This window comes from Heterodontus francisci, chromosome 36, assembly GCF_036365525.1.
Source record: "Heterodontus francisci isolate sHetFra1 chromosome 36, sHetFra1.hap1, whole genome shotgun sequence".
NCBI classification, from domain to species: Eukaryota; Metazoa; Chordata; class Chondrichthyes; order Heterodontiformes; family Heterodontidae; genus Heterodontus; species Heterodontus francisci.
Genome location: NC_090406.1, coordinates 2,087,875 through 2,099,944, shown reverse-complemented (window position 1 = coordinate 2,099,944; position 12,070 = coordinate 2,087,875). Strand labels below are relative to the sequence as shown.

At 48.7% G+C, this 12,070-nt stretch overlaps 1 protein-coding gene across 1 annotated transcript in view; it reads left to right on the top strand.

Annotated features, from left to right (window-relative positions):
• The window catches only part of comp (cartilage oligomeric matrix protein), a 143,278-nt gene that overhangs the window by 106,363 nt on the left and 24,845 nt on the right, over positions 1-12,070 (top strand). The window contains exons 14-15 of the mRNA XM_068015956.1: positions 1,707-1,885; positions 8,408-8,456. Coding sequence (XP_067872057.1) covers positions 1,707-1,885; positions 8,408-8,456 — 228 coding nt within the window. The remainder of the gene's footprint in view (positions 1-1,706; positions 1,886-8,407; positions 8,457-12,070) is intronic.

Genomic DNA, 12,070 nt, shown 5'->3' with positions numbered 1-12,070 from the left:
AGTCTGTCCAGTCCTGTTAGAATTTTGTAGGTTTCTATGAGATCCCCTCTCATTCTTCTAAACTCTAGTGAATACAAGCCTAATCGACCCAATCTCTCTTCATACGTCAGTCCTGCCATCCCAGGAATCAGTCTGGTGAACCTTCGCTGCACTCCCTCCATAGCAAGAACGTGTTCCCGTACACTATAATATACTTATAAAACACCTTGGCATTTTCCTTTATCTTGCCCGCCAGTGTTTTTTCATGCCCCCTCTTCGCTCTCCTAATTACTTTTTTTAAGTACCCCCCCTACACTTTCTGTCATTCCTCTTGCACCTCTGCTGTTTTCAGCACTCTGAATCTGCCATTAGTCTCCCTTTTTTTTCTATATCCAATCCTCTATATCCCTTGACATCCAGGGTTCCCTGGACTTGATGGTCCTACCCTTCACCTTTACGGGAATATGTTGGCTCTGAACCCTCACTATTTCCTCTTTGAATGACTCCCACTGGTCTGATGTAGACTTTCCTACAAGTAGCTGCTCCCAGTCCACTTTGACCAGATCTTGTTTTATCATATTGAAATCGGCCTTGTATAGCCCTGTATCAATCCCAAACTAATCCCTCGGCCCCGCTCTCTCCCCATAGCCCTGTATCAATCCCAAACTAATCCCACTTCCCCGCTCTCTCCCCATAGCCCTGTATCAATCCCAATCTACAGGGCTATGGGGAGAGCGCGGGGCAGTGGAATTAGTTTGGGATTGATACAGGGCTATGGGGAGAGAGCGGGGAAGTGGGATTAGTTTGGGATTGATACAGGGCTATGGGGAGAGTGCGGGGCAGTGGGATTAGTTTGGGATTGATACAGGGCTATGGGGAGAGTGCGGGGCAGTGGAATTAGTTTGGGATTGATACAGGGCTATGGGGAGAGAGCGGGGAAGTGGGATTAGTTTGGGATTGATACAGGGCTATGGGGAGAGTGCGGGGCAGTGGGATTAATTTGGGATTGATACAGGGCTATGGGGAGAGTGCGGGGCAGTGGGATTAGTTTGGAGATTGATACAGGGCTATGGGGAGAGAGCGGGGAAGTGGGATTAGTTTGGGATTGATACAGGGCTATGGGGAGAGTGCGGGGCAGTGGGATTAATTTGGGATTGATACAGGGCTATGGGGAGAGTGCGGGGCAGTGGGATTAGTTTGGGATTGATACAGGGCTATGGGGAGAGTGCGGGGCAGTGGGATTAGTTTGGGATTGATACAGGGCTATGGGGAGAGAGCGGGGAAGTGGGATTAGTTTGGGATTGATACAGGGCTATGGGGAGAGTGCAGGGCAGTGGGATTAGTTTGGGATTGATACAGGGCTATGGGGAGAGAGCGGGGAAGTGGGATTAGTTTGGGATTGATACAGGGCTATGGGGAGAGCGCGGGGCAGTGGAATTAGTTTGGGATTGATACAGGGCTATGGGGAGAGAGTGGGGCAGTGGGATTAATTTGGGATTGATACAGGGCTATGGGGAGAGTGCGGGGCAGTGGGATTAATTTGGGATTGATACAGGGCTATGGGGAGAGTGCGGGGCAGTGGGATTAGTTTGCGATTGCTCTGGCAAAGAGCTGCACAGACACAATGTGTGAATTGAAGGGCATGGTTACGAATAACTGAGATGGTTTGAACTGCTAAGTTAATGTGAGGTCACTGACTTAAACATCTTGTTTGAAATATGTGACAGGTAATGGGATGGGAGACGCCTGCGAAGGAGATTTTGATGATGATAAGGTCATTGATGTTATCGATGTTTGTCCCGAAAATGCTCAGATTACGCTCACTGATTTCCGAGCCTATCAGACTGTGGTCCTGGACCCTGAGGGAGATGCACAGATTGACCCAAACTGGGTTGTCCTAAACCAGGTACCTCACCTGTCAGTATACGACCCACCCTGAGTACCTCACTAATGCTCTTTTAGGGGAGTAAATCTGCTGTCCTTACCCAGTCTGGCCTACATGTGACTCCAGACCCACAGCAATGTCGTTAACTCTTAATTGCCTCTGAAATGGCCGAGCAAGACACTCAGTTGTATCAAACTCCTACAGAAAACTCAAAAAAAAAGATTAAAACTGGATGGAACCCAGCATTAGCCTAGGCACCAGAAATGACAAAGGCACACCCTGCCCAGTCCTTCTCATTAACATCTGGGGATTTGTGCAAAATTGGGTGCGTTGTCCCACAGACTAGTCGACAGCCTGACATAGTCATACTCACCCAATCATACCTTACAGCCAGTGTCTCAGGATCCTCCATCACCATCCCTGGGTATATCCTAGCCCACCATTTTGTCTTCACACTGAAGGTACTCTCCAACGTGTTGTGCAGCAGTAACACCATGTTAAATGTGACAGATTCAGAACAGATCTAGCAGCTCAAAACTGGGCATCCATGAGGCGCTGTGGGCCATCAGTAGCAACAGAATTGTACTCAACCACAATCTGTAACCTCATGGCCCGGCATATCCCCCACTCTACCATTATCATCAACCCAGGGGTTCAACCCTCGTTCAATGAAGAGTGCAGGAGAACACATCGCGAGCAGCACCAGGCATACCTGGTGCCAACCTGGTGAAGCTGCAGCACAGAACTACATGCATGCCAACAGCGGAAGCAGCACACAATTGAGCAAAGCGATCCCACAACCAACAGATCAGATCTAAGATCTGCAGTCCTGCCGCATCCAATTGTGAATGGTGGTAGAAACTTAAACAACTAATGGAAGGTGGTGGCTCCACAAATATCTCCACCTCAATGACGGGTGAGCCTGGCATATCCGTGCAAAGACAAGGCTGAAATATTTGCAACCATCTTCAGCCAGAAGTGCTGAGCGGATGATCCATCTCAGTCTCTCGAAGTCCCCAGCATCACAGATTCCAGTCTTCAGTCAATTTGATTCACTTCACGTGATATCAAGAAATATAAACATACGAATTAGGAGCAGGAGTAGGCCACTCGGCCCCTCAAGCTTGCTTCACCATTCAATAAGTTCATGGCTGAACTGATTACTCCACATTTCCACCTACCCCCGATAACCTTCCACCCCCTTGCTTATCAAGAATCTATCTACCTCTGCCTTAAAAATATCCAAAGACTCTGCTTCCACTGCCTTTTGAGGAAGAGAATTCCAAAGACTCTCGAACCTCTGAGAGAAAAAATTTCTCCTCATCTCTGTCTTAAATGGGTGACCCCTTATTTTTAAACAGTGACCCCTAGTTCTAGATTCTCCCACAAGGGGAAACATCTTTTCCACATTCACCCTGTCAAAACCCCTCAGGATCTTATATGTTTCAATCAAGTCGCCTCTTACTCTTCTAAATTCCAAGCCAATACAAGCCCAGCCTGTCCAATCTTTCCTCGTAAGACAGCCTGTCCATTCCAGGTATTAGTCTAGTAAACCTTCTCTGTTCTGCCTCCAACACATTTACATCCTTCCTTGAATAAGGAGACCAGTACTGTACACAGTACTCCAGATGTGGTCTCACCAATGCCCGGGATAGCTGAAGCATAACCTCCCTACTTTTGTGTTCAATTCCCCTCGCAAATAAACGATAACATTCTATTAGCTTTCCTAATTACGTGTTGTACCTGCATACTAACCATTTGCGATTCATACACTAGGACACCCAGATCCCTCTGCGTCTCAGAGCTCTGCAATCTCTCACCATTTAGATAATATGCTTCTTTTTTTAAATTCCTGCCAAAGTGGACAATTTCACATTCACCGACATTATCCTCCATTTGCCAGGTCTTTGCCACTCACTTACCCTAACTATATCCCTTTGTACCCTCCTCATGTCCTCTTCACAAGTTACTTTCCTACCTATCTTTGTGTCATCAGCAAATTTAGCATCCATACCTTCACTCTCTTCATCTGTCATTTATATAAATTGTAAACATTTGAGGCCCCAGCACAGATCCCTGTGGCATATCTTGCCAAACAGAAAATGACCCATTTATGCCTGCTCTCTGTTTCCTGTTAGCTAGCCAATCTTCTATCCATGCCAATATGTTACCCCCTACACCATGAGCTTTTATTTTCTGCAATAACCTTTGATGTGGTACCTTATTAAATGCCTTCTGGAAATCTAAGTACAATACATCCACCAGTTCCCCTTTATCCACAGCACATGTTACTCCTTCAAAGAACTCCAATAAATTGGTTAAATATGATTTCCTTTTCACAAAACCATGTTGACTCCGCCTGATTACCTTGAATTTTTTTAAGTGCCCTGCTATAACGTCTTTAATAACAGCTTCTAACATTTTCCCTAAGACAGACGTTCAGCCAACTGGTCTGTAGTTTCCTGCTTTCTGTCTCTCTCCCTTTTTGAATAAACATTCACTATTTTCCAATCTAACGGAACCTTCCCTGAATCTAGGGAATTTTGGAAAATTAAAACTAACGCATCAACTCTCTCACTCGCCACTTCTTTTAACACCCTAGAATGAAGTCCATCAGAACCTGGGGACTTGTCAGCCCGCAGCTCCAACAATTTGTTCAGTTCCACTTCCCTGGTGATTGTAATTTTCTTGAGTTCCTTCCTCCCTTCCATTTCCTGACTTGCAGCTAATACTGGGATGTTACTTGTATCCTCAATAGTGAAGACCGATGCAAAATATCTGTTCAATTCATCTGCCATCTCCTTATTATCCATTATTAATTCCCCAGACTCACTTTCTATAGGACCAACATACACTTTGTTAACTCTTCTTTTTAAAATATCAACAGAAACTCTTACTGTCTTTATATTTCTTGCTAGCTTTCTCTCGTACTCTAATTTTACCTTACTTATCAATCTTTTAGTCATTCTTTGCTTTTTTTATATTCTGTCCAATCTGCTGACCTGCCTCCCATCTTTGTGCAATTTTAGGCTTTTTCTTTAAGTTTGATACTATCTTTAACTGTTTTAGTTAACCACGGATGGTGGGTCCCACCCTTGGAATTTTTCTTTCTCGTTGAAATGTATCTATTCTGTGTATTCTGAAATATCCCCTTAAATGTCTGCCACTGCATCTCTATTGACCTATCCCTTTAACCTAATTTGCCAGTTCACTTTAACTAGCTCTGCTTTCATGCCCTCATAATTGCCCTTATTTAAGTTTAAAATACTAGTCTTGAACCCACTCTTCTCTCCCTCAAACTGAATGTAAAATTCAATCAAATGGCTGAAGGCACTGGATACTGCAAAGACTATGGCCCTGACAACCTCTCGGCAGTAGTACTGAAGATTTATGCTCCATAACTGGCTGTACCCCTAGCCAAGTTGTTCCAGTACAGCTACAAAAGCAGGACAAATCAAACCCGGCCAATTACCATCCCATCAGTCTACTCTCAATCATCAGTAAAGTGATGGAAGGTGTCGTCAACAGTGCTATCAAGTGGCACTTGTTCAGCAATAACCTGCTCAGTGATGCTCAGTTTGGGTTCCGCCAGGGCCACTCAGCACCTGACCTCATTACAGCCTTGGTTCAAACATGGGCAAAAGAGCTGAACTCAAGAGGTGAGGTGACTGCCCTTGACATCAAGGCAGCATTTGACCGAGTATGGCATCAAGGAGCCCGAGCAAAACTGAGGTCAATGGGAATCAGGGGGAAAACTCCCAGCTGGTTGGAGTCATACCTAGTGCAAAGGAAGATGGTTGTGGTTGTTGGAGGTCAATCATCTCAGCTTCAGGAGATCGCTGCAGGAGTTCCTCAGGGTAGTGTCCTAGGCCCAACCATCTTCAGCTGCTTCATCAATGACCTTCCTTCAATCATAAGGTCAGAAGTGGGGATGTTCGCTGATGATTGCACAATGTTCAGCACCATTCGTGACTCCTCAGATACTGAAGCAGTCCGTGTAGAAATGCAGCAAGACCTGGACAATATCCAGGCTTGGACTGATAAGTGGCAAGTAACATTCGCACCACACAAGTGCCAGGCAATGACCATCTCCAACAAGAGAGAATCTAACCATCTCCCCTTGACATTCAATGGCATTACCATCGCTGAATCCACCACTATCAACATCCTAGGGGTTACCATTGACCAGAAACTGAACTGGAGTAGCCATATAAATACCATGGTTACAAGAGCAGGTCAGAGGTTAGGTATCCTGCAGCGAGTAACTCACCTCCTGACTCCCCAAAGCCTGTCCACCATCTTTAAGGCACAAGTCAGGAGTGTGATGGAATACTCTCCACTTGCCTGGATGGGTGCAGCTCCAACAACACTCAAGAAGCTCGAAACCATCCAGGACAAAGCAGCCCGCTTGATTGTCACCCCATCCACAAACATTCACTCCCTCCACCACAGATGCACAGTTGCAGCAGTGTGTACCATCTATAAGATGCACTGCACAAACTCACCAAGGTTCCTTAGACAGCACCTTCCTAATCCACAACCTCAACCAACCGGAAGGACAACGGCAGCAACTACATGGGAACACCACCACCTGCAAGTTCCCCTCCAAGTCACACACCATCCTGACTTGGAACTATATCGCCGTTCCTTCACTGTCGCTGGGTCAAAATCCTGGAACTCCCTTCCTAACAGCACTGTGGGTGTACCTACCCCACATGGACTGCAGCGGTTCAAGAAGGCAGCTCAACACCACCTTCTCAAGGGCAATTAGGGATGGGCAATAATTGCTGGCCTGGCCAGCGACGCCCACATCCCATGAACGAATAAAAAAAAAAATCTTGTTATCATAAGACCCATCCTGAGGCCCACATCTGTAAAACATTCACTGAGATTGGGCTGGGGTTTATTGTGAGACAAATTTCTGCACTCGTGTCTGAGAAATGCTTCAAGCTGCTTCATGATTTGACTTAAATGTGGGAGACATGATTGGGAAATTTGCAGATGAAACAAAAATTGGCTGTGTAGTTGATAGTGAAGAGGATAGCCGCAGACTCCAGAATGATATCAATGATTTGGTTGAGTGGGCAGAAAAGTGGCAAATGGAATTCAATCCAGAAAAGTGTGAGGTAATGCATTTGGGGAAGGACAATAAAGCAAAGGAATACACAATAAACGGGAGGATATTGACAGGGGTAGAAGAAGTGAGAGACCTTGGAGTGCATGTCCACAGGTACCTGAAGACGGCAGGTACAGGTAGACAGAGCGATGAAGAAAGCATATGGAATGCTTTCCTTTATTGGCCGAGGTATAGAATACAAAAGCAGGGATGTAATGCTGGAACTGTATAAAACACTGGTTAGGCCACAGCTGGAGTATTGCATACAGATCTGGTCACATTACAGGAAGGATATATTTCTCTGGAGAGAGTACAGAGGAGATTTACAAAAATGTTGCCAGTGCTTGCAAGTGGCAGCTATGAGGAAAGATTGGATCGGCTAGGGTTGTTTTCCTTAGAACAGAGGAGACTGAGGGGTGACTTAATTGAAGTGTACAAAATTATGTACATAATTGTACAGCGAGCTCGTCACTGGTATCAGACCCACCGGCCGTCCATGTCTCCGCTTTAAAGACGTCTGCAAACGCGACATGAAATCCTGTGACATTGATCACAAGTCATGGGAGTCAGTTGCCAGCGTTCGCCAGAGCTGGCGGGCAGCCATAAAGACGGGGCTAAAATGTGGCGAGTCGAAGAGACTTAGCAGTTGGCAGGAAAAAAGACAGAGGCGCAAGGGGAGAGCCAACTGTGTAACAGCCCCGACAAGCAAATTTCTCTGCAGCACCTGTGGAAGAGCCTGTCACTCTAGAATTGGCCTTTATAGCCACTCCAGGTGCTGCTTCACAAACCACTGACCACCTCCAGGCGCGTATCCATTGTCTCTCGAGATAAAGAGGCCAAAGAAGAAGACAAAATTATGAGGGGCCCAGATAGAGTAGACAGGAAGGATCTGTTTCCCCCTAGCGGAGAGGACAATCACGAGGGGGCACAGATTTAAGGTGATTAGTAGAAGGATTAGCGGGGACATGAGGGAAAACATTTAAGCCCAGAGGGTGGTGGGGGTCTGGAATTCACTGCCAGGAACAGTGGTGGAGGCAGGTTCAACTGAAGCATTCAAAAGGGAATTAGACAGTTATATGAAAAGGAAGAATGTGCAGGATTACAGGGAGAAGGCGGGGAAATGGAACAGAGGGAGTTTCTCTTTCAGAGAGGCAGTGCAGACGTGATGGGCTGAATGGCCTCATTCTGCGCTGCAACAATTCTGTGATTCTGAGAGACCAGTGCAGTGATTTGTGTTGATGCAGTGATGTTTCATGACAGGGTAACCTGTTCTCACAATATTTACAATTCTCCCTCTTAAGACCCGTGCAGTTGCAACTGAGAAAAAAATTCTAGATATGTGACAACTTTGATTTTAAAATGTTTGTGAGTTGTTTTAAAGGTGTTCTTAAAGTGTTATATCACTTATGGTTAATGTGATATTGCAGGGGATGGAGATTGTCCAGACAATGAACAGTGATCCCGGGCTCGCTGTTGGTAAGAATTGTCACTTTTTATCTTTTTAAATGAAGGGGAGATTTATCATAGGTGGAAGCATTATCACACTAAACCAGAGACTTTACTCTGTATGTAACCCCTTTTTTTTTAAAAGGTGGTATTTTGTGTCGAGGGGGCCTTTATTCCTCAAACCCCCTTTTATATATGTTTCATAAAATAACTTTATTAAACCAGACAAATAAAACAAAAACTCAAATTAAAATGCCATTCTCGGTGTCGACAATGCACTCCAGTCCCTGCGGTGCCCACCGGTCGCGGAAGGCTTCAAGCGTACTGGTGGACATCGCATGCTCCTTCTCCAGGGACACCCGGGCGTGAACGTAACCATGGAAGAGGGGCAGGCAATCAGGGCGGATGGACCCCCCGACGGCCCGCAGCCTGGACCTGTGAATTGCCACCTTGGCCAGGCCCAGGAGCAGACCGATGAGGAGATCCTCCTCCCGGCCCATGCCCCTCCGCACCAGGTGCCCAAAGATCAGGAGCGTGGGACTGAAGTGCAGCCAGAACTTGAGGAGCAGCCCCTTCAATACTCAAAGAAGGGCTACAACCTCACACACTCCATATAGATGTGAAACACGGACTCATCCAGGCCACAGAAAGTACAGGCGGCCTGGGAGTCCATGAACCTACTTAAAAGCCTATTGCATGGGACTGCCCTGTGCAACACCATCCACCCCAGGTCTCTGATGTAAAGGGGGAAGACACCCGCGTAGAGAGACCTCCACTGGGGTTTCCCCTCACCGCCAGATGGCAACATGGACCGCCAGGGTGTGTCCGTCCGGCTGACGAGGGTGATGAAGTGGAGAGTATGCAGGAGCAGCCCGTACAGGAAACCCCACCACGCCGATTGGAATGGCACGGAGGGCATTTCCGAGAGGCAGCTCGGGTTGTGCGGGACCGGCTCCCAAGGAAGGTTTTGGGGCCTGGGTCTGATGAGCTGTTCTGGCCGAACGGGTGTCAGCTCGGCTGGGAGCACCCCGCACTCCGAGCCCCCTCGTCACCCGCAGCGAGGGGCATCTCGGGGGCTTCGGCTACTCCTCCTCCCACCGGCAGAAAAAATGCGTCACCAGCGCACACCATCTGGGAGGACGCTCGACGTACAGGTATCTCTGCAGGGTCCGAAGGCGGAGAGTCGGAGCCCAGGTTTGGACGCACACCAGGGACTGGTCGTCCTCCTCGATCGTGAGACTCAGGACCACGGCAGAGACCCAGTGTTTCCTCTTGCCCCTGAAGAAATCGATGAGTTTCTTCTGGATTTTGGAGGCAAATACAGGGGGCGGGGCCAAAGTAACCAACCAGTACCACAGCATGGAGGCCACCAGTTGGTTTATGACCAGCACTTGGCCCCTGTAGGAAAGCACTCGGAGCAGTCCTGTCCAGTGCCCCAGCCGAGTGGTGACTTTCACCTCCAACTCCTGCCAGTTTGCCGGCCAGGCTTCCTCAGCGGGGCTAAAGTGAACTCCCAGATAGAGGAGGTGCGTGGTGCTCCACGCAAAAGGTGTTAACTCCTCCGGCAGAATGTCCACCCGCCACTGACTCACCAGGAGTCTGGAACATTTCTCCCAATTGATCCTCATGGAGGACGTGGCAGAAAAGGTCTGCTGGCAGTCGCGCATCCTCCGCAAGTCAACGGGATCTGTGACCGCGAGGAGCACGTCATCGGCGTAAGCCGAGAGGACGACCCGCATGGCCGGCTCGCGCAGAGCCAAACCCGTCAACCTCCTGCGAAGCAGGCACAGGAATGGCTCGATGCAGATGGTATACAATTGGCTGGACATGGGTCATCCCTGACGCACTCCTCTCCCAAAGCGGAGGGGCACCGTCAAGGACCCGTTGACTTTGACCAGACACTCTGCGGCGGCATATAAAAGTCGGACCCGGGCCACAAAATGTGGCCGGAGTCCCGAAAAGATATTCGTGATCCACCCTGTCGAACGCCTTCTCCTAATCGAGGGAGGGAAAGGCGACCGACAGACCAGTCTTCTGGGAAAGATGGATCAGGTCCCGGACCAGGATGTGGTCCAGCCTGGAATCTTGTAGGATTGGTCGGAGTGGATCATGTGGGCCAGCACGGAGCCCACGCAGGTAGACAAAGCCCGAGCAAAGATCTTATAATACATGCTGAGGACAACCAGATGCCAGTCCTTAAGCAAGCGGAGATTGCCCCTCTTTGGCAGCAGGACGTTGACCGCCCTGTACCACGAGAGGGGCATCTCTCCAGCCACCAGGCTTTCCCGAAGGACCCTGCGCATTATCGCCCCCGAGTAGACTCAGAAAACCCTGAAGAACTCTGCGGTCAGCACATCCACCTTACTAGGACGAGGGAGCGGAAGTGCACCTTGTCTTGTGGTTGGAGCACCTTACGGCAGAGTCCAAAGTCCAGTCTGCCAGTCGGGTAGGGTTCTTCACTCGGGTCAGCGGGTGTCACCTGGTTCTTTTCTCTTCCCGCTGTTGTACAAAGACAGTTTTCACCTGGGCAGCTCCAGCCGTGGCGAGCCACGCAGTTGTGGTGGGGAGGGAGCTCCCGTTTGTGCAGGATGGAAGAAAAGAGCACAAGAGAAAATACAGGGGCTCCTTATAGAATTTGGCAGCCCCACCCCTGGATCTTCCTGCATCTCCACCCTCCCTCAACAGTCCAAACAAAAACAGTTCTCCGGTGCTCCAACACTCACCTCTCCAAAATAACTTCAGGTCCTCTTTTCAATCTACGAAATAGAAACAGTTCCATATTTGTAAGTTATAAATCTCTCCGCTCTCGCCACTCTCCAGTTCCAGCTCCCACCAGTCTGCATAGGTGCAGCTGTCTCGCCTGATTACACACAGGAAGTGCTCCAAACTCTCCAAACATCCCGGTTTTTTTTTTAGTGTAGAGGGAGCTTTACTCTGCATCTAACTCCGTTTTTTTTCATAAGGTGGCCTTTATACCCCAGGCCCCTTTTATATATTTTATGTTGAAGGGGTCTTTGTTCCTCAGGCCCCCTTTATATACATATTTTTAAAATAACTTTATTAAAATGGAATAAACAAACAAAAAATTCAAATTAAAATGCCATTCTCGGCATCGACAATGCACTCCAGTCCCTGCGGTGCCCACCAGTCGCGGAAGGCCCCAAGCGTACCGGTAGACACCGCATGCTCCTTCTCCAGGGACACCCGGGGAGGAACGTAACTACGGAAGAGGGGCAGGCAATCGGGGAGGACGGACCCCCCGACGGCCCGCAACCTGGACCTGTGAATTGCCACCTTGGCCAGGCCCAGGAGCAGACCGACGAGGAGATCCCCCTCCCGGCCCAAGCCCCTCCGCACCAGGTGCCCAAAGATCAGGAGCGTGGGACTGAAGTGCAGCCAGAATTTGAGAAGCAGCCCCTTAAAATACTCAGAGGGGCTGCAACCTCGCACACTCCGTATATATGTGGAGCACGGACTCGTCCAGGCCGCAGAAAATACAGGCGGCCTGGGAGTCCCTGAAGCTGTTTAAAAGCCTGTTGCACGGGACTGCTCTGTGCAACACCCTCTACCCCAGGTCCCCGATGTAAAGAGGGAAGACTCCCGCGTAGAGAGACCTCCATCGGGGTTTCCCCTCGTCGCTAGAT